General features: G+C 49.5%; 1 protein-coding gene across 1 annotated transcript; it reads left to right on the forward strand.

Annotated features, from left to right (window-relative positions):
• The first annotated feature begins 203 nt into the window (after positions 1–203).
• LOC142418334 (cholesterol 7-desaturase nvd-like) lies at positions 204–14,204 on the forward strand. The gene is made up of 7 exons (XM_075520014.1): positions 204–534; positions 5,117–5,305; positions 7,844–8,022; positions 9,517–9,642; positions 9,911–10,030; positions 12,451–12,627; positions 14,043–14,204. Exons 1-7 carry the CDS (start codon positions 204–206, stop codon positions 14,202–14,204), a joined length of 1,284 nt encoding a protein of 427 aa, XP_075376129.1.
• The last annotated feature ends 7,719 nt before the right edge of the window (positions 14,205–21,923 follow it).

Consider the following 21,923-nt stretch of genomic DNA (forward strand, 5'->3'; position numbering starts at 1 on the left):
CAACCCCCTCCGCTCAGCCCCCCGAGCGGGAGCCGTCCCCCCGAGCGGGAGCCGCCGCAGCCCGGGAGGCAGCCGGGGATGCCCGGGGGGTCCCCGGGGTGGGGACTCCCGTGTCCCCGTGTCCCCCCCGCCCACGGAGCGCCTCCCCGGGCGGGGCCAGCCGCGCTATAAGGGGCGGCGGCGGCGGCGGGGCCGGCCGCGCTATGGGGAGCGGGTGGGGCGGCGCGGCGCTGCTGGCGGCGGGGCCGGGGCGCGGGGCGCTGCTCTTCCTCCTCCTCCTCCTCCTCCTCGTCCTCTTCCTCCTCTTCCTCGTCCTGCTGCTGCTGGGCTGCTCCGGGCCGCTGGCGCTGCGGCGCAGCCCCGGGCAGGTGGGCTACCTGCCGGCCCCCGGGCTGAGCCGGAGGCAGGCTGCCCGCCGCGCCCGCCGCGCCCGCCGCCCCGGCGCCCTGCCGCCGCCCTACCCCGACGGCTGGTACCGCCTGCTCGACTCCGCGCAGCTGCCCCGCGGCGCCGTCCGCAGCCTCGCCCTGCTCGGTGAGTGCCAGCCGCCGCAGCCCCGACGGGCAACCCCGGCCCCCGCCCCGGCAACGGGCGCGACGAGGCTCGGGATCCTGGCCAGCGTGCAGGGCATCCCTGTCGGGCATCCCTGCCAGGGCATCCCTACCAGGGCATCCGTACCAAGGCATCCCTGCCCGGGCATCCCCGCCGGGATACCGGGGCATCCCTGCCAGGGCATCCCTGCTGGGGAATCGGACATCCCTGCCTGGGCACACTGCTGGGACACTGGGTCATCCCTGCTTGGGTTGCTGGGGCACTGGCACATCCCAGCCGGCATCCCCATCATGCCACCAGGACATCCCTGCTTGGCCATCCCCACCCGGGCACCAGGACATCCCTGCCTGGGCATCTCTGCCTGGGCATCAGGGCATGTACCAGGACATCCCTGCCTGGGCATTCCTGCTGAGGCACAGGGACATCCTCACATGGATATCATCACCAGGGCACTGGAGCACCCCAGCCTGGGCATCCTGCTGGGGCACTGGGGCATCCCAGCCAGCACCCATGGTGGGGCACTGCAGTGTCCCTGCCCGGGCTCCTTGGCAGTGTGCAGGGCATCCCTGCCAGGGCACCCCTGCCTGGGGGCTCTGCTGTGGCACTGGGACAACTCTGCCCAGGCATCCCTTTCAGAGCACACCAGCCAGCACCCACACAGAGGCACCAAGGGTGTCACGGCCTGGGCTTTTGCATGGGCATTGAGTATGCCTGCTGGGGCACTGGGGACATCATGGCACAGGCTCCTTGAGCACACTCTCAGGGGACCCCTGCCTGGGCTCCTTGCTGGGACACTGAAGCATCTCGCTGCCTGGGCTCTCCTCCCAGGCATCACTGCCTGCAGCTCCCCATGTCCTGGGGAAAGCAGGATGGGCCCTCACAGCCACGTCCAGAGGGGTGCTGTGCTTCTCCAGGGTCCTTTCAGATAGTTCATTTTCCTTTGAAGATGGTTTTGAACTTGTGCTGGTGTCTTTCTCATCAGAAGGGATGTTTCAGCATTGAAATCCCTCAGATTCAGTGGTGAAAGTGTGGGGTTTTTCTGTTTTCAAGAGCCATCCTCTCCTGTGAATTTATTTGGGTTTGGGGTTTTTTTATTTTGCATAATGGGACCTATTCAATTCAATATACACGTCCAAGAGAGCCCCCACCAGCCTATCTGTTATGACTCCCTTGGTTGTCTGCCTGAAGCCTGATTCCTGGCACCCAGTCCTCTGAGTCTGGCTGAAATGTGCAGGTAAAAATCCCTTCTAGTGGCAGAGTGACAGTAGTGTACCAGTGCCAGGAAGATCAGTAAATAAGACAGTTAAACACCTGTAGCCTCCGTGTTTGTGGGTGTCTAATTTATTTTGGAGTCTCTGAGCATAGCCTGGAAATGCAGCCCTGCTCCGGAGGCAGCAAGCCAGAGGAGATGAAAGAATAACTGACTCAGTCCCTGCAAGACTCATCCTTTGGGACAAGACACCTTCCAAAACATGGCACTGAGCACGCAGGAAAGCCTCATTCTCTCCTGAGATTGTGTGGAAGTGGGGTGAGAGCTTCTCCGATCTGCGGGCGCCACATGGCACTGCTGTCCGGGTGCTTGCTGCAGGGAAGCTGCTCAGACCCCAGTGAGGCTCCTGCACAGGAAAGCCCCAGGGCGCATCCTCTGAGCTGCTCTCTCCCAGCCTCTGCATTCCCAGCCAAGTGCCCAGAACTGCACAATGGCCTTGGGGCTCTTTATGTCCCATATGTTATTCTTGCTACAATTGCTGTTTGTTTTCCATAAAAAAATAGGCTAATTTAAAAGGAAAACATCAATATGTGGCTGTTAATGCTCTAAGATTCACCTGCAACAGAGTTTTTCAGTGTATCTTAGGCCAGGATACTGTCTTCCCAAGTGGAGAGACATCAGATTTGATACACAAGCCAGAACAAGGATCAGCTTCTTCTCTGGCTCTGCTGGCTCCAGAGTGCAAAGGCTGGAGGCAAAGGCTCAGGAGTCCTGGGAGAGGGTTTTGGACAGCTCAGCAAAGGTCTGGCCACGGGCACTGCTTCCTATCTTCAAGGCAGAAGAGCTCTAGACTGTATGTTTTAAGGAAAGCTCTAGAGGTGAGACCTTCTTGGAGTAAAACCATCTTAAAACTTCGGTGGGCAAAGCACCAGGCTGCAGGGTTGCTCCCTGGGGCAAGTGTCTGGGACACCCCAGGCTCCAAGTGCTCTGGCTGAAGTGCTCTGGTCTGACCCATCCAAGGCTGCTCCTCCACGTGTCCACGCTGCCGCTGCTCCTGGTGAACCAGCAACACCTCCGACGACAGGCAGAAACCCCTTCCCTGCTTTTCCCCCTTTGTGCCAAACCTCAGGTTGGTAGATAGGTAGGTTAGAGAGAGAGGAAAATGCTGGTGTTTCAGAATGAATCCCTGTTACCTGGGGCAGGGGGAAGGACCTGCACCTCGGTGCCCCCATTCCCCTGTGCCTGCTGCCAGCAGATGTGTGATCCTTCCAGAAAGACTACAGGGAAAGCAGAGCCAGGTGCCCTGCGTAAGGAGGGATATCTCCAGGTGCTGGAGTACAACAACTCATTTCTGCCAGATAGCAGAAATAATCCTTCCTAGGCTCGAAGGCTGGGAAAGTTTGCAGGGTTTCCTTTTATTTGCCCAGACCACAAAACTTCAATTAAGGAAAGTGGGTTTGGGTGGGATAGCTCACACTGTGTCACTTGTCATCAGTGTGGCTGTCTGGGAAAATATGGCAGAACTTGGCTCCCAAAGTTTGGTTGGTCTTATCTCACTTGTTGAGCTTCAAGTTACAGCAACTGCTATAACGATCAGATTTCACAAGCTGATGAAATCTGAATACATATATGCATAACCTGAGGCACAGTATGGAAGAGAGGACCTTGGAGCACCCTGGCCTTTAACTCAGTGGCCACATCTGTACGAACAGCCCCCAGGTACTTCTGAGCTCCCAGACCAGCTGTGTCCCTTCCAAGCAGGACATGACTTGAGGGGGCACTGGAGCAGGTCCAGCTTTGCTTTCAGGCCAGGTCACCAATGAGCAGACCCTCTCCTCTGAGCCACTGGCAGGGATGTGGGTGCTGACAGGTCTGCAGTGCTGCAGCACCCTTGGAGCAGCTCTGTGCCAGGCCAGGAAAGTACCTGGCACCTATTCAGTGCCTCCAGGAAGAGCATTTATTTAGGTAATACTGTGGCATGCCATCCAGCCATGGTTGCCTTGCACAGCTGGGCAGAGCAGTGCCGTGACCAGCCCTCTGGCTACAGACCAGGTACTGTCTGTCTCTCCATGTTAATGGTTTCTTGCTCAGCTAACGCAGTGCTACCCTGGGGGTGGGGAGGAACGGGACGATCCCAGAACCGAGCAGGGACAGATCCCAGCAGGGCAAACCTCACATTGCTTCAGGGACTGCAAGGAACCAGGCCCAGCGATGGAGAAAAGCAGGTCTGAGTGCTGGGGCAACACGGCCCCAGCCACTCCAGCACCGACTCTCCTTCACTCCCCGCATGGAGCAGACCAGAGTCAGCGGCTTCCCTTCGCTTCAGCAGGAAATTCCCTTTTGATGAGGAGGTGTCAGTGCTCTGGCTCGGTCCCTGCCTGAGGAAGGGATTTGCTGCTGAGCTGCAGTGTGGACAGCTCTTGGAGTTCAAGAGCAAACAGATGAAAGGCTTCTCCTTCCAGCTACCGTAGCAGAGATTCCTGAAATGTATGAGCCCGCGCGCTCTACTCTACACCTCTTGGGCAAAGGGATGGGAATGGAGTTCTCTCTAAATGCAGCTATCGCTCTTCTCTGTGTACTTCTCCCTTAGCAGGGGAAGCAGCCTAAATCTTTAAACATTTTTGTGAAGGCACCTTTTATCCTGCAGCTGAAACAGGCTCCGAGGGCTCGAAAACCAGGGATGAGGGTCAAAGCCATGAGGATTTAGAGACAACCAGGAGAAATTATGCTCCCCCTGCCTGGAGCAAGGCAGTGCCCTTCAGCATGGATGTTTCTGCGCTACAGCAGCCCCTTGGGACACGGGGCAGCTGCCCGGCTCTGCAGGGTGCCAACGTGCTGCCTGTGGAACAGGGTGCGATGGGCCGGGTCACTGCTCTGGGATGTCTTTTAAACCCGGGCCAGCGAGCTGACGGCCACCACACCCTGGGCATTTGCTACAGCAGCTGCCATCCCAGTTTTGCATGGCCCTTTTTGCAGCCAGCAAATGCCTCCTGCCTGCAGCCTGCCTGGCAGGCAGCTGCTGCCTGGCAGCTCTCCCCTGCCCGCAGCCCTGGGCAGCAGCACCGGCCCCGGCTCTGGCAGCTGCCTGGTGCCATCTCGTGGTTAAATAACTTCTCCAGAGCAACCCTATTTCTGTCCTGCCACCGCTTGGCCACTAGAAAGGAAAGAAAACCTCCAGTATTAATTTTTAGCAGGATATTTCTGCATGTCTTTGCACAGGCAGATGCCTGCAACGTTGGGTAAAAGCGCCGGTCAGTGCTGCCTGTTCAGAAAGGGCCGAGCAATGCGTGTCTTACCTGACCCCCTCGTGTGGGGATGTCGTTTTTACAACCTCATACCCTCATATTTCTGCAGGAGAACAGCTCGCTGCGTTTCGCACCCTGGATGGCCAAGCCTACGTGGTCGATGCTTACTGCCCTCACCTCGGGGCTAACCTCGCTGCCGGGGGGCGCGTCGTGGGCAATTGCATCGAATGCCCGTTTCATGGTTGGCAGTTTCGAGGAGAAGATGGAAAATGCACCCGCATCCCGTATGCTGAAAAAGGTGAGCATCCCCCAAATCTGCAGAAAGCATCCGCAGAAACGGTAGCGCCCTGTGTGGCCTCATTAAAAGCTAGTTTATTAAGGAAAAGTGGTCTTTATAATAACTCACCCTCCATCCTGCTCCCCTGTTTCATGCAGCACCCTAATTTTCCTCCTGGGTTGTCCATGTTGGGGCATACTGTTCCAGTGCCCTTTCATATGTTAGATGATAGCTGGGACTTTGGGCTAGTTAAATAACCACCCTTCTTGATTTTGATAGTCCTACAACTTCTGCGTTCAGCAAGCAGGGTATAAAAGATTTTTAGCTCTACTCATCCATTGCACCAGCAGGGATGGATCCTGGGGAGCTGTTGGGTTTCAGGAATGATTCTGTAGTCTGTAGCGATAGCTTATACCACGTCAGTGTTTAAATCTGTGGCATTAGCATGACAGCATAGTCTCTCAATGGCAATTTTTTCTCCTTTTAAGGCTTGAAGGAAACTTTTGGTTAGGATCCAGGAAAGCTCTTCGCGTACACCTGCTGTTTAGATGTGGTTTGTGTTGACTGTGTAGGAAGACTGTCTTACTTCAAGTCCACATGTAACAATTACTTGATCTGGCTGCACTTAGTTTAAGTCACCAATTCTAGATGTGGCTGAAACCACCAAACAGACTTACCTTGAGTTTTGCTTTGGCTTCGTTATTTTCCTGCAAAGTTCAACTTTCTGTGATTGGGATTGATTGGGATAGCAGTGAAAACATTGATTAACAGCAAAAGTCAGTCTTTCTACTGAACAGACTATTTCTCCCAAAGTGAAAGAAACATTCCATCTATATGGGATGAGATAAACAATTTATAGATCTCACCAAACAGCAATTCCTTTTTTGTGTGTGTGTTATTTTCAGAAAAAGATTAATACTGTATTTTTTCCCCATACATACTCAGTCAGGAGCTGCATTCAGATGAAAATTTGGTTCCAAGTAATGAGCAATGATGTGTTTCATCACAAAATGAGAATGAATATTCTGGATATATGCAAACGCTTGCCAAGATGCATTGTTTCATCTGAAACAGCTGTATTCAGAGTCATTGTTATCTGTATGTATTAAAAGAATGAAACTGCAGACAGCTGCCCTGCTCCCATACAGCCCGAATGTGTCAGGTTGATTTAAACAGATTTAAAAGCCATCTGTGCTTATGCAGGTCACTTTGATGGAGAGGGCTTTTGGAGAACTCAGATGGGCAGCTCCTCCGGCACCGGGCTTGCAGGGGACCGACAGCCGGGCAGGAGAACCACAGAGCCCAACCTGGTGCTAGGTGAAGCTGGGGAAGGGTCTGGAGCACAAGGCTGATGGGGAGCGGCTGAGGGACCTGGGGTTGTTCAGCCTGGAGAAAAGGAGGCTGAGGGGAGACCTCATCGCTCTCTACAGCTGCCTGAAAGGAGGTTGTAGAGAGGTGGGGTCGGTCTCTTCTCCCAGGTAACAAGTGATAGGATGAGAGGAGATGGCCTCAAGTTGCGCCAGGGGAGGTTTAGACTGGAGATTAGGAAAAATTTCTTCACTGAAAGGGTTATCAAGCACTGGACCAGGCTGCCCAGGGAAGTGGCTGAGTCACCATCCCTGGAGGTATTTAAAAGATGTGTAGATGTGGTGCTTAGGCACATGGTGTAGTGGTGGACTTGGCAGTGTTAGGTTTACAGTTGGACTCGACAATCTTAAAGGTCTTTTCCAACCTAAATGATTCTATGATTCTATGTCTGCATGGGGGCAGATGAAGACCTCTTTAATATTTAATGAGATGCATCCCACCCAAAGCACCAGATTTTTTCAATCAGAAATCGCAGCAAAGGTCTCCTCCTGCCCCCTCTGATATTCATTGACTGAAAGAGAAACGTAATTTCTCCTATTATTTCACCTCCCACATGACTGTACAAGGCTGAATAATAAGGAAGCGCTATCCTCTGTGCTTGTTTGCAAATTAGAAAAAAAAGTAATGAAGGCAAAAGCCTTCCAATCCAGTAGAAGCTACATTTTCTGACAATTGGGTAAACATAAATGCCAAAATTCATTTCACTGGAAGAGTGCAGATATATTCTTAAAGCAACACATGATACTGCAGTATTTTAACAGAGAATGACTTGAACTCGAGAGGGAGAGATGGCTTTTACTCTCTGCACATCTGTAACTAAAAGCATCTCCTTTTAGCTCATTGAAACTTGAGGAGGGTCCATGGACGCAGCAGACATTTACTTACTTGAACAGTTTTAAGAGTAGGGAAAGAAGGCTGCAGAGCAGCCCGCCACGCTTCCTCCCTAAAAGACTTACGCAAAACACCCAACTTAAATAAAACTGATTTAAGCAAACTCTCTCCTGTGAACTTCAGAAGGTGTTGTCCTTCTTCAGCAGCCTGAAAGCTGGCAAGTGCCACCAGAGAGTCTGTGCCACATGGATATCGGCCATAGAGATGATCTCTGTGCCGTAGTTAGGATGAGATGACGCTTAGTGCCAGCGTCAGCCTTGGAGATGCCACTTCTGACTGAATCCTTTCTTTCCTCTGCAGTGCCAGATTTTGCGAGGGTCCGGACCTGGCCATCCTGCGAGGTGAACGGGATGCTGCTGGTCTGGTACCACTGCAAAGGGGCCGGTCCGACGTGGGCAGTGCCCGAGCAGCGGGAGATCGCCACCAGAGAGTGGGTGTTCCGTGGGCAGACAGAGCACTTGGTCGACGCGCACATCCAGGTAGGGAGCCCAGTCCCTCCGTGGGGCTCATCCGTGCCTGGGTCCTCTCCTGTAGTCCAGTTCAGGGACATCTCCTCCCAGTTAACCCATTGAGGGACATCTCCTCCCAATTAACCAGGCCCTGCCTGTGCCCAGTGTCATCGCTGCTGCTGGCAGAGCTCAGACCTAGAAATACATCCCTGTGCCGTATACGGAGAGTATGGCATATGTTCCCCAAATACGGATCGTGGGCTTCTTGAGTAGAGAGCAGATGTTCTGGGTACTTAAAAGGAATCTGTTAATTTGCTTTGACTTATAACTGATGTAATTTTAAAAAAGAGTCTCTAAGAATTGCGGCACTTAGTGTCAGGAGGCTTTTCAACTCATCGATCACCGAAATGGAAACGCGCGGTTATTTTGCTGTTAATCTTCACAATCACCATCACAGGCTGACAAATGTGCCACGGAGAACAAACTGGCTGTTGCCTCCATCGCCTCTCAGTGGAAATGAGGCTGGAAAAGGGGAATGGTTCTGTGGCACTAAACAGAAGGGACCGAGGCCGTGGTCCTCGGAGGGAGCTGCAGGTGGAGGCTCTGCCGGGAGAGTGATGGGAGGCAGCGGCAGTTTTGAAAATGGGAAATCCCTTGGGATTTTGGACCTTGTGAGATTTTTATATACTTGCCACTGAGCAGAACATTTCTATTTGTAAAAATCAGTGACAAAAAAGACCTTTAATGTAAAGCACACTTCTCTCCAAAGGCAGCGCCTGCCTGCTGACTAAATCACGACTAAGGTGACTGGGTTACAAAGAAATGAAGAATTATTAAAAGAAATGAAGAGCATGCGTGAGACACAGGAGGTGCGGCTCTGGGAGTAGACAGAGACGTGAGAAGCAGGGAGAATTCGGGAGATTGATGGAATAGTAATATTTATTTCATGTCTGCTTTTCAGCGCAAGCCACTGTACACAGGTCTATACTGGGGTCAGTCTGTGCTACTTGCCAAGCTGGTAGAAAGCTGGTGTATTTGAGTAATAAAGCAGTTAAAACTTCTCAAAAAGTGACATATTGTGGGCAGGCTGGTGGGGTTTAAGGGTTTTAAAATATGTGAAATCTAGTCTAGGAGCACAAACACAAAAATGTTTTACTTCTTACAACTATTACAGGGCCAAAGGAAGGACTTACTTGGATTCCCAGCTTGTGTGGCTGCAGAAGTTAACATGTGTAGACTTCTTTGAGCTTAAAATTAACTCCGAATTTTCTGAGCTTCATGTTTAAATTATTCCTATACACTAGTTAAGAACCAGTCCCAGGTCAGTCTGTGCTGAGGCCCCTTCCTCCACTCATTTGGTTGCCTCGTGCTGTGTCATGTACCCGCGAGCATCTCTGCTATGCTCGGAGGGACGTGCTGGGCTGTACTGCAGTCACGCTGGTGCTGTTGCAATACTGCTATTAAGTACAGACAGCTCGCACCCAAGGCAGCTCTTGCCAACGGCAAGTTGTTCCCCAATGGCAGGAAATCCCCGAGAACGCGGCTGACAAGGCTCACCTGGCTTTTCTCCATGGACCAGCTATTCTGGGTGGATCTGATCTGAGATACACAAGGTCCAAGCTGTGGGATTTTATGAAGCACATCTGGAAGGTAAGACCCTAGCTCCCCTCTTAGCCATGAGGAGGTCAAAGTTTTTCAAACCAGGTCCCCTTTCTGCCTCAAAGCATCAGTCCCACCTCATCCCCTCTGCTGCATCCCCCCATCTTCAGGTCCAGTCTCTTTTCTCTGTCTCTGAGGGTTTTAGCTGCACTCCCTCATCTGTGCTCATCTCTAGATGGTCTTCACCATCTCACTGCTACCTCCCCTCAGTCTGTACTCTCATCTCTTGGACTGAGCCGATCCTTCTCCACCCCTCTAGGCTGAGTGGCAGCCAGAGCTGGAGCCCAACGAGCATTGCTCCCGGCTGCTGGTTCAACACACCGCAACCGTCTTTGGGAAGCATGTCTCCTTGATGGATTTGACCGTTTCAGCCAGGCAGGTATGTCCCACACTGGTGACCACCAGCACCCCAAGCTGAAGGGCTTTGTCACCCGAAAGGCTGAGTCCTTGCCCATCCTGCCCAGTGTAGCCTTTCCTATCAAGTGCATCAGACACATGGGCCAAAACTACACCCTGGCATTGGGGCTGCTCCACAGCTGGGCAGCACGGAGAACAGGGAGGGTTCATAAGTGTGCTGGTTTTGGCTGGGACAGAGTTAATTTTCTTCATAGTCGCTAGTATTGGACTATGTTTTGGATTTGTGCTGGAAACAAGTGTTGATGATAACCCAGGGATGTTTTCGTTCCTGCCGAGCAGTGCTGACACAGAGTCAAGGCCTGTTCTGCCTCTCACCCCCCCCCACCAGCGAGTGGGCTGGGGGGCACAAGGGGCTGGGAGGGGACACGGCCGGGACAGCTGACCCCAGCTGAGCAAAGGGACATCCCACACCCTATGGCATCATGCTCAGCATACGCAGCTGGGGGAAGGAGAAGGAAGGGGGGGATGTTTGGAGTGATGGTGTTTGTCTTCCCAAGTCACCGTTACGCGTGATGGAGCCCTGCTGTCCTGGAGATGGCTGAGCACCTGCCTGCCCATGGGAAGGAGTGAATGGATTCCTTGTTTTGCTTTGCCTGCGTGCGTGGCTTTTGCTTTCCCTATTGAACTGTCTTTATCTCAACCCACGAGTTTTCTCACTTTTACCCTTCTGATTCTCTCCCCCATCCCACCGCAGGGGAGTGAGCGAGCGGCTGGGTGGGGCTTAGTTGCTGGCTGAGGTTGCTGGGGTAAAGCACGACAATAAGGACTGCTGTGCCCACAAAACAACTTGAAAAAAATAAATAGCTAGTACCTGAGCAAACACTGGTGACAATGCCAAGGGACGCCACATTGTCACAGTGCTTTACAATACAGAACGTGGGGCTTTTCAGTCCACGGCGAACATGCCTGGGAAAGGTGTAGAGAGCACTCAGTATACAGTAAGAAACATTTTGAGGATGCTGAGCTGTGTGATCCAAAAAACTCAGGGTTTTTCAGCAACTTTCTAGAAAGCACAAAGATTTGTCAGTTTACAAACAATTATGCTAAAGAAATAAATTCATACTAATGTCAAGAGCTCCTTCTGCAATTAAAAGTTCACTTATTTTCTTATTTTCTTCCTTTCTTGTGTTTTTGGTTTTTGTTTTGGAAACTTGTTTATTAACCACACTTCTCTTTCCCCTCTCCACTTCCAAAAAATCAGAAACAGCCAAGGTTGGCCCTGAATAAGATAATAAAATAGTTGACAGAAATTGATAAAGAATTAAAGGAAAATACAAATAATGCCACTAAACATGAATCAATGGGAACTAGATGTTTTCACTTTCATTTTTGGTTGTGGCGGGATTCTTTTCTGATGAAATGCTAAGCTTGCCTGATAAAACTAGTAACTTTGTTCTAGTACATTTCTGAAGGCATTTGACCTATTCCCATATTACAAATTCAGAACAATAGCAAAACAAGTCATGATACAAAACTTTGATAAGGGATAGGTCTCGGTGTAACCAGGGAATTATCACAAAGTGGATGTTGATTGTATCTCTGTTCAGTTCTTAGATCTGTGCTATTTAGCACTGATATCAATGAACAGGAGAAAAAAGACATTAAAATAACCTTACAAGGAGTTTGTACCCAACCAAACATTAAAGGAGTAGTAAATAAAGTAGCTAAAAACCCAGCAATATCTGCACTGCTTCAAAGAACCAAGTGTATGACCACGCATCTGTGTGTGGATACACGTCAAAGAGCAGAGAACAAGTACTTCATTTCATGCAAGATAAAAGGCTGAACCTGATTTCAGCTAAAACTTAATGTGACTGTTGTGGCTGCAAAGGAGAAAGCCAGAGCAGGAGTAGGGATGTTGTATTACCTCCGTGTTGTATTGCAATCACTGCTACTGAGATTGGACTGGTGTCACCAGGACACTGGTGTCACCAGGACTGGTGTCACCAATCCAGTAAGGCTGTTGATGACCTGCAGGTAATTCAGTGATGAACAACAAGACCAAGTGAAAATTTGGAAGCGTTTCCTAGAAGATTAGATTTTAAACTTCTTGGGACTGTACACCCTCATGAGTTCCCATGGGCCCACAGCAAAGCCATCGAGCCCTGACACATCCGTGAATGTCCCAGGCCAATACGGGCGGCATGGCTCTGCTGGATTTCCCCTGGCCTGGGGAGCATTAACAGTTGGCAAGCAGTCTGTGACTCATGGCCCTGAGCCGTAGCTTGACTTTGTGCCTATTATCTGATGAAAGACAGAGTAAAGGGGAACTTGAGCACAGTCTAGGAGACATCTCAAGGAGGTCTCAAGCTGTGGGAGTTGCTGTACTGGAGGGCTGGACCGCCGGGGACTGTTCCCTGAGGGTGTGCTGTTGCTCTGCAGGTGGGGCCAGGGCTGGTTTTCCTGATCTTTGAACATGCTTTCCTGGGCCGTGGGATCATCCTGCAGACAGTGACTCCCCTGGAGCCTCTCCTGCAGAATGTTGTCCACAAAATCTACTACCAGAAGAACGTGCCAGCCATAATCCCCAAGTTCATCCTGAGAGCAGAGTGCATACAGGTAAGGTCTCTGAAGAAGAGCAGCCAAAGGTGGTCCCCTGGAGCTTGATGGCTAAGAGTTGTGAGAAGGAAGAGCAGCGGCCCGCGTGGGCTCAGATACATGTGGGAGCAAAGCACTCGTGGGCAAGATCTTTCCAGTGCTTGGTATGATCTCTCAGTTTTAGTAGCCCAAAGAGCTAAACTGGAGGTTTAGTAAAGAGGGTCCCTGCAGCAGCTCATCTGTTGAGGATGGCAGAGAGATGCTATCCCTCTCCTGTGCGTGGGGAACTGGGGCACAAGGATCAGGCAACTTCTTCCAAGCTGGAGGAAGTCTTTGAGAGAACTAATAACTGCATCCAGATTTCCAGCACCCCAGGTCAGTGATTTGAGATCATCCTATCTCCTTTGGTGAGAACTGAGCCAAGAAATCCTCCTGCCTTTAAATTGTCATGAGATTGGGCAACTCCTGACAGAGGTTTTCCAGGTCCTTACCACAGGGATTCATGGAAGTGGTGAAAGGTCCCTCTGGGGGTCTCCAGTCCAGCATCCCAGCTGGGGCACGACTATTGCCAAGTTCAGGTCAGGCGTGGCCTTGAAGGCCTCCTCCTTTGGAGAACGTCCCCATCTCTCCAGCTCCCTGGGTATCCCGTTCCATTATTGCCTTACCCACATTGTTAATTTTTGTTTTTTTAATGTCCATTTTGAACTTCTCAACCTGCAATCTGTAGCTGTTACTCCTTTTTACACCAGCTGGCACTACCAAGAAAAAATCTGACTCCATCATCCCTGTAACTCCCTTCAAGCAGTCAGAAGAGTTCATGTCGTTCCCTTCTGTCAGGGGTTAAAGCTAGGAAACTGTTTGGTCTGACCAGAGACAGTTTCACTGGCACTACAGTAAAAATTGCCAGAAGGTGATTTTCAGATGCCAAAACCTACCCCAAATCAAACTTGGCTGTGCTAACTCATTGTATAAATGCTAGCTTAATATTTTGCATTCTTACTAATGTGAATGAGCAGCACTCATTTCTGCAGAAACCTCTTCACAGAGGAAAACTCCATAAATCTTACTGCATGTGTGTCTGAGCAGAGTTTAAGATGCAGATGCTTAACTTATAAAGCCCTGGTTGGCTGGAGCTACCCAATGAATCAAAAATCTCAGGTGGAGCAGCTCCTACTTACCCAACATCCATTTCTTTTTCAGTATCTCGTATGACAAAGGCAGTCTAAGATGAAAGTGGCTTCTTGTTTGGGAACTACGATGGGCTGAACACCTGCTAACTGCAGAGAGAGCTTTAACATTACAAGTTACAAATAGCACAAGCAGTCCCACATTGGCTATTTGGGAGAAACACTAAAAAATAAACCTAGCGTTGGGTAGCATGCACAGGACTGCTGGTCAGCTTCCTCACCTGAATGAGACCCTCCTTCTCCCCCCAGTTTGAGCGCGATATAACCATCTGGAATAATAAACAGTATCTGCCCAAGCCGCTGCTGGTCAGAGAGGACTCCAGCATCCAGAAGCACCGGCGCTGGTATGCCCAGTTCTACAGCGAGAAGAGTATGAGGCTCCCAGTGCAGAAGGAGGGCCTGGACTGGTGAGGAGTTGACCTCATTGCCCGCTGTAGAAGGTGGCCAGAGGCTCTCAGGTGGCTCCTGCCCACCCTGGCTGGTGGGCAGCGGTGCTGGGCAGGCATGATCAATATAACAAATATTGGCACTGGCACAGGGAGCAGAGCCTGAGCCCTGGAGATCCTCTCTTACCTTCCATGTTCAGGGCATCAAAGCTCAAAGGGTGTAACATGCTTGCTCTTGTACCTGTGCTGCAACATATGAGCTGAGCGTGAACTTAAGATTGCCAGAACTTCCTTTAAAGTGCCCTTGTCTCTTGCTGCTGCTATCATTTTGAGTAGTTATATGAAAAGCTTTCCACGTGGCCTTTTATTGTCTGAAGTGTCCTTTCCCAGCCAGGCCTGCTGTTGCTTCTGCACCATCACCTTGGCTGGGGCAAGCTTCAGCTCTCCACGGGAGCCTTGGCCAACATCTGCATGGCATCAGAGGTGTGATTGCAAAGACCACAGATATATGCCATCTTCCTTCTCTCTGGCAGCAGGCATAGCAGCATGGGGTTTAGCTGCCCACCATGCCCTTACCATCCCTGTGGGCTTCCTTGAGCCAGCTGAGCTCTTGCCTAAGTCCGTTCCTCATGGAGCACCTAATTGGGAAGCAGAGGGACTATCCTGGTGATCAAATCACTTAGACTGACAACTCTGCAGGTCAAGGATGTGAATAAGATCCTGCTTCGGTAGCCCCTGGATTCCAGCAATAGCTTGGGTACACAGCTGGCTGTAAAAATTTGTGTCTCATGGCAAGACCATAGGTATCACTTACTGTCACTGTGATCAGAAATGAAGCTAACACATCAAGACTAGGCTGCAAATCTGATGAAAACTAGTCTAGATTCTCCTGTGCTTTGTGCCTACGTGCTCTGTATTAAAGGGCTAAGTTCTGCCTTGCTGCATGCTCTGGAGAAACCTGTAATCTCCACAGGCAGAGCCTGCCTTGTATAGTTAGCAGGACTCTGGCAGTTACTCTATGCCAAGAGCCAGCAAGAGCAAATGCTCAAATCCAGGAGCTTTCCAAGGAGGCTGGTAGCTGCTGCTCTCACGCACTGTGCGCTTGCCTGTGCCTTGTGAATGGTGCGCTTTGCTGAGGCTTCTGGTTCCTCCTTCACCGTTAACCCAGAGCAGGACCAGGAGTAGATACGTGCCACCGCAGCCCTCTGCCAGTGCAGAGTCCATCGCCCACCCTGGCACATCCCAGGTAACGGTGTGCAGCTGTGCCTTTGCCATTCACATCTGGCTATTGCACTGTCAATATTTCACTATTAAATTTTTTTTAAAACGATCTCATGTTCATGGTTTGTTGTTCTTCACTGATTTGTGGGCTGACTTTGCACGGGAGAAGCGATTCTGCAGCTGGCCTGTGCTGTCCTGCTTCAGGAGCCACAGGGAGTCTCAAGCAAGGGATGTAAGGAGATAGCAAGGAGCTTGGACAAGGAGCATTGCCCAACCCAACAGCCTGAGCCTCTCGGGGACCTGGGAGCACTAATATGTCTTAGTGGCCCTGACCAGCCTCCCCTGCGGCATTCATCCACACCCTGCCCATGGCCCAGGAGCCCCTTTTCAGCTCAGCTCTGGACCTTCAGTCCCTGCCCCTGGAGGTCTCCAGCTCAGCTGCAGACATGCCCATGCCTGGCTGATCCAAACTTTAACCACAGACTGACTTCCCAGCTCGACTTCCACCCTGTCCCATCACTGTGGACCTGCCCAGCGATTGCTGGGCTGTGTCTGACCCTGGCTACCCTCACCAGCTCCCGACCCTGAGCTGCAGAGTGACTTCCCAGCTTGACCTCAGACCTGCCTCATCACCATGAGCTTGCCTGATGAGCTGGACTCTTGGTTGAGCCTGGCCATGACCTCTGGGCCTGCCCTGTCTGTCTCACTCAGGGGCGGTGGGACCCCCCTTGGCTCCCAGCACCCCCTTCCATCAGGGAGTGACCACCGTCGCGGTGATGGGCGATGGAGAAGCAGCAAGAGGCAGAAATCGCAACTACCGGGACAGAGACATTACGGTACAGAGTGGGTCACGCTGTGCTGTTCACCCACACGTTCAAGGGGGCACATGGCCACCACACACACCCGTACACACACACGCGCAAGTGCAGAGGCTTCACCCGCACAGCACCCGTCTAGGCCTGTTGTGCAACACACCGGGGCTGTTGCTCCCCGCTCCTCACTGTGTTCCCACACACAGGATCTCAGGATGAACAAAACTCCAAGGCAGGCAAATTGCTGAAGATCAGATTAGAGATGGTGAGTGAAATTAGCTTTGCTAGACTCATGAGTCTTTCTGAAATTAGAGGAAACTATGGGATACCTCCAGCAAAGCCTGAATTCTGAGCTACCATTTCCTTTATTACTAAGGCTAAAGCAGTTGTGTCCTGTTAAGGCAGAAATTAAGAGAATCGGGAAATAAGACAGGATTAGCTTAAGCCTCTTATGTTTCCATTCGCAATCTCATCCTTTTAAATGGGTCTAGCAAAAAGGACAATTTAGTGCCAAATGGCATGCCAAGGAGCACTGTCCTCCAGCCTTCTGTGCCTTTTGCCATACATTATCCACTTTACAATCCTAACTCCTACCTGGTTAGGATGCGAGGGCACTTCATCTTATTTACTGAAATCACTTTTACATCAAATCTCCTGCAAAGCTACAGCCATTCTTACTATTATATTCTGACAGTTTTATTTATTGTTATGGCTTATCTTCACACTTGACTACTAGCCAAGAGTTTATCCAATTGCCAGACCTATCATCATTTCGTGTCTTTGTTTTTTTTTTTTTTTCTAAGTAAAAAATTCACTACAAATTTCCTAATTCTCAAGCAGTTATTTTTTGCTTGCTTTTTTTTGAGGGGGGTGTGGGGCAATGTTAGAAAACCCCAAAGGGTGTCAAACCAGGTCAAAGAAACATGAAGGGTGATGGAAAATGTACCTTGGATTTTCCAGTGGTAGGCTTGGGCTCCTTCTCCTTTGAATCCTGGTCCATGTGCTTGTTCCACCTGGGACAATTCCCCGGTCGTTTCTGGTTCGTCTGGAGGTGGGTCTTGGAGCTCCAAACAGCACCAGCAAGGCTGCGTTCCTGCATGCAAAACTGCCGGTGATCCCCACTCACCATCACATCTTTGTGACCCTGTGACTCTGATGCAGGTCAAGACTGACAGTGCCTAAGCAAAGATTTCTGTGCCCTTTCCTATTCTGGCTATCATAAAGAGCTGTCAAGGGCCTTGTCTTGTGGAAAGGGGTGAGCCTGCTCAGTGCCTGCTCAATGCCTGAATGCCTTTTTCTCCTGGGGTGAAAGCCAGTTTGCAGGTGGATCCGCTGATACAAGTGGAAATCTCTGACCACGCTGGGCAGAAACACGGTACGTGTGTGTTTCAAGACTATCTTGCCCAGCATCAGCTCGCACTGCTTTAGCAGCATAAAAGCCAGCCGAGCTGCATCTGTCCTGGTGGCGTGAACACAAATACTGCATTACAACACACCAAACCCCTCCAGTTGGCCAAGCAGTCTCGGTTCACTTTCTGCTACAAATAAATGTCTCACTGGTGAGAGAGGAACAGGTTCACTGCACTGGCAACCAAGCGTGAGACACGAAGATGCTCTGGAAAATACTTTAGGGAGTTCTGGATGCACAAGGGACGCAGGGAGAAGCCCACTGTAGAGTTTTATGACTCATGACGTCCATCAAAGAGACTGCTGCTGAGATTTAGGTCACTTTAATGGATGTTTTCCCCCTTCACAACAAGACACTCGGCACTGGGTGATGTCCCATTCATGTGCTTGAAAAATAGAAAACCCCAGACACTTTTTTTTTTTTTCCTAAAGGTTGTTTTATTGTAAAACCATAAATACAACACTGACATGAAAATCCTCAAGCAACGGATGCTTTCTTACAGTTACAGTTTGTCTTCTGCCTTGGCATCAACTCTGAAAAGAATGTTGCAGAAACATGTCTCTAAGATATCTCCAAATAACCGAGCTCTGGCTTGGAGCGCTCAGCTCGTTTGGAAGCTAAGTGGAACTATTCCTCCTCTCTTGTGGAATATTTCCATTCAGACAGCAACAGACTTGTAAAAACAGCAACATTTAAACACCTTGATTTTTTTTTTCTTTAATAATCCTTTTCATTTGACGTCAGTCTAAGTTTCAAACAGCACTGAATTTATTTAGCTGTAAAAAAAACAAAACAAAACAAAACAAAATCCTAAAAAGAAAAAATCAGAAGAACTTGAGTTGGCCTCAAGCATTCATATATCACAATGAAAATCAGCAACTCAACCCCGTGCAATATTGCTCTCTATTGAGTCATTCGATCCACACCAACAATACATGAGACTTCAAACAGGTTTTGTTTTGTTTATTAACACAGCAAGTGTGACATTAGATAACCTTTTAAATACAGTACATGGTACAGTGCGGGGCCAGCTGCCCGCACATTTCCCCGTTATGAAGACAAAGCCAGCGGTGGCGGTTTATAAAAATATTGTGTTGCTACAAAAGTATAAATTAATGCTACCGGTATTAAGAAATATTAAACACATAAAACTTATAAGGATTAAGAAAAATATTCATTAATACCTGTAGAAAACTCTGGCCTAAAAAAGATATTTTTTGTATATTTTTTGTATATTTTTTTGTATTTTTTAAGATGACATGAGATTCTTGCACTCGCAGGTAGAGACACACGCAGGTGCATCTGTGGTATTGCCTAGAACATCTGCATCTACAGAAAGGAAGGAAATGCACACAAGTTACTGAGGGGAGGGAAGGTGAGGAGGGAAAGGAGAACATTAATTGTTTGCTTGATGAAACAACAAGAATTCAGCTCCCAGCAGGAGGTTTCAAAAAACGAACATAGGAACGAGGAACAGCTTCTCTTTTCAGACTGGCTGCAAACAAGGATTTCCTGATGGTTTGGTTTGTCGGCATGACACTTTCTAGCTACGGCGCAGACCAGAATCCTCACGGTCTGGACGATGTGCGTTCCTCCTGTACTTACAGCCTTGGCTAGTCACCTGTCACGAATGTTTCAGTTCATCCGTTATCAGTTTTCCTTTTAAATAATAAAAAAAAATAAAATTAAAGTCCCAAAAAGTTTAAAGGGACCACGGAACACAGCTCCTAAGACTGTTGCTCCTTCAAGAATACATGCCTCCTTCCTTGAGCAGAAAGGTCCTTCTCCATAGATAGCAAGAAAAAAAATTCCCTCCTCCCACCCCCCAGCCCACTGGAAAAAAAACCACCCATCCTATCCACACACGTTGCAGAGACCGCCACAAGAACCCCCAGAAGACTGAAAACAAGCATTCAAGGCTGATGAGGCTGGAAGTGTCTTTTTAAGGAACTTTGGTTGTAAAAAGCAAGGGTTTGACATGCCTGTACTCATCAACTCCACTGTAAAATATTCCTGTCATTAAGGCTGCGCTGCTCACCCGGGTACCAAGACATGCTGACCACTGTCAGTGACGCTAGAACGATGGGAAGGAAGAAAATCCTTTCAGTCAGTGGTTGATGTTGTGCATCAATGAGCCATTTATGTGACTCATTTCAGAAGCTATTCTAAAAAATTCAAACTCAGCTGCCTACAGATCATTAAACCCTAAAGGGTCTACTGGATACACCGTTGTCTAATGTGAGCAAAACTCTTCCGTTAAGTTATAAAACAACGGACTCTAACAGGAGTAGTAAAAAACCCAACTAACCAGCCAAACAAAAAACAAAATTAAACAGAAATCCCCCAAACATTCAATATATAAAATTAAATTTCAGGGCAATACACTCTCATTGGTTTACCATTTCTGGCCTAGCATAAGCAAACTATCCCTCAGTACTAATGAGGCATTCAACTTGGAGCTGTGCTTGGGTTTACCGCTCCGTATTTTTGTTATGTTTGTTTTGTTCAGTGACATTTCCAGAGGCCCCAGGAAGATGATAGCCCGTGGCATGGGGACAGGTCCCATGCACTGTAAAAGGGGAGTTCTTATTGCTACGGGGCAACATCTTCAGAAGTATCTGACACAGGACCTTGAGTCTCAGCCAATGTTTCTGGGCATTCCCAACGGATCCCACGGATTCAAGATCACGGTGTAGCACAGAAAATGCACAGCAGAAGCAGCAAAACATTTAATACTCTCCCCCACCCTGATTCTTTCACCTTGGCCATATGAGGGTCGACAAGACATTTGCTCCTCAGCTGGTGTTTTCTCCTCTGCCCCTTCTGCCGGTCAGCTACCTCCCTCCTTTACAAAACCTGGTTAATGGATACACGGGAGTGCTGGGAAGGGTTTGGTGCCTGTGGTGAGTGGGAGGATGCGGAGGAAGATGCTCTGTGAACCCTCCTGGAGCTACTGGGCAGGACTGGACTCAACACGCAGGCAATCATTTCCCACCTCTACATCCAGTCTCTTTTCTCTTGGCTAGGTCCAAAGCAGCCTTGTGCCTTATGGAGTGTGCTCCATGTAGCTGTACAGCCTTGTTTTAAATGACAGGACTCAAATAGCATTCCCATAACAGACTCCTCCCAGATGAACGGATTTCTCCTCCCTGAAAAGGTTTCCCAGAATATGCCTTTAGTGTCTTTTTGTTCATTTTCATGCCATTACTCCTAATTATTCCACAGGGAACAACTTGTCCCCTCCTGCGTGTACTCCCTCTGAATGCTCACAGGAGCTCTTCTCCACCTCCTTTAGCCAGAGAGATGCAATTAGAGATCTGAGTCTTTCCTCAGTACAAAGCAGCACTCCCAGCCTTTGAATAACATTTTGGCTGCTCTTTTACTGTCTTTTGATTTATCAGCAGCTTGGTGCTGTCTAGAAATGCACACAGCATTCTCTGAGTAGCACAATGTCTCAGTCACCCTGCTCCTGTGCAACACTACGTCCTGCCTTGCCTACTACAGGATCCAGAAGGTAGAAATGGTCCCTCACTGGGTAAGGCTGAGTGGACTCATCCACCAATATGAACATATGTGGTAATTTCTTCTCATGCTAAACCTTCCATGTTACTGCAAGCAGTTGGAGAAAAACAAACCAACCAACCTGAGACATCTCACTGAATACTGTATTAACTTAGATACAACAATGTAGAGCTCAAGCAACTTTCAGAAGTGTCCCCCCTCTATTTTCAATCATTCCCAAGCTTTGAGAGTATCTGCCACAAACTCATTTGCAAAATTCACGTAAGGGTCACGACTCCCTGAGCTGCTTCTGGACGTATTCTCTGATCAGCAGGGGAGAACACCCAGCAAGCGCAGTTAAACCAGTGCAGGTGGTTCATGTGGATGCTTAAACCAATTTATCTCAAAGTTAAACTGGTTTAACCAGCAATTAACAGACAACTGAATTAGACAAAACCTGAGCCTACAGTAGGCTTTCACAGAAAGTTTTCCAGATTGCACTAGTTCAAATACAACCAAATCAGTTTTCTTAGAACAGATATATAGCTTTGACAAAAGGAAAAGCTTCCTTCCATCTGAAACTGACCCAGGCACAAGACGCCGAGCCATCTTGCAAGCCAGAACACAACTATTGTCTACTACTAGAGACATGGGGAGAAGAGACAGACACAGGAGACAAATCTGGGCTCCATGTTCTCCACTGACCCTCTGGCTGCCATACTCACACAGAAACAACCTTCTGTTTTGAAGAGCTCTGCCTCTGTATCCCACTTTCTCAGTTTTCTTGTAAAATGGATCTTCA

This window comes from Mycteria americana, chromosome 17 (genome assembly GCF_035582795.1).
Source record: "Mycteria americana isolate JAX WOST 10 ecotype Jacksonville Zoo and Gardens chromosome 17, USCA_MyAme_1.0, whole genome shotgun sequence".
Classification (NCBI taxonomy): domain Eukaryota; kingdom Metazoa; phylum Chordata; class Aves; order Ciconiiformes; family Ciconiidae; genus Mycteria; species Mycteria americana.

Coding starts and splice junctions, on each gene's coding strand:
- LOC142418334 (XM_075520014.1), top strand. CDS start 204: ATGGGGAGCGGGTGGGGCGGCGCGGCGCTGCTGGCGGCGGGGCCGGGG. Junction 535..5,116: donor CCGCAGCCTCGCCCTGCTCG/GTGAGTGCCAGC, acceptor ATATTTCTGCAG/GAGAACAGCTCGCTGCGTTT. Junction 12,628..14,042: donor TGAGAGCAGAGTGCATACAG/GTAAGGTCTCTG, acceptor TTCTCCCCCCAG/TTTGAGCGCGATATAACCAT.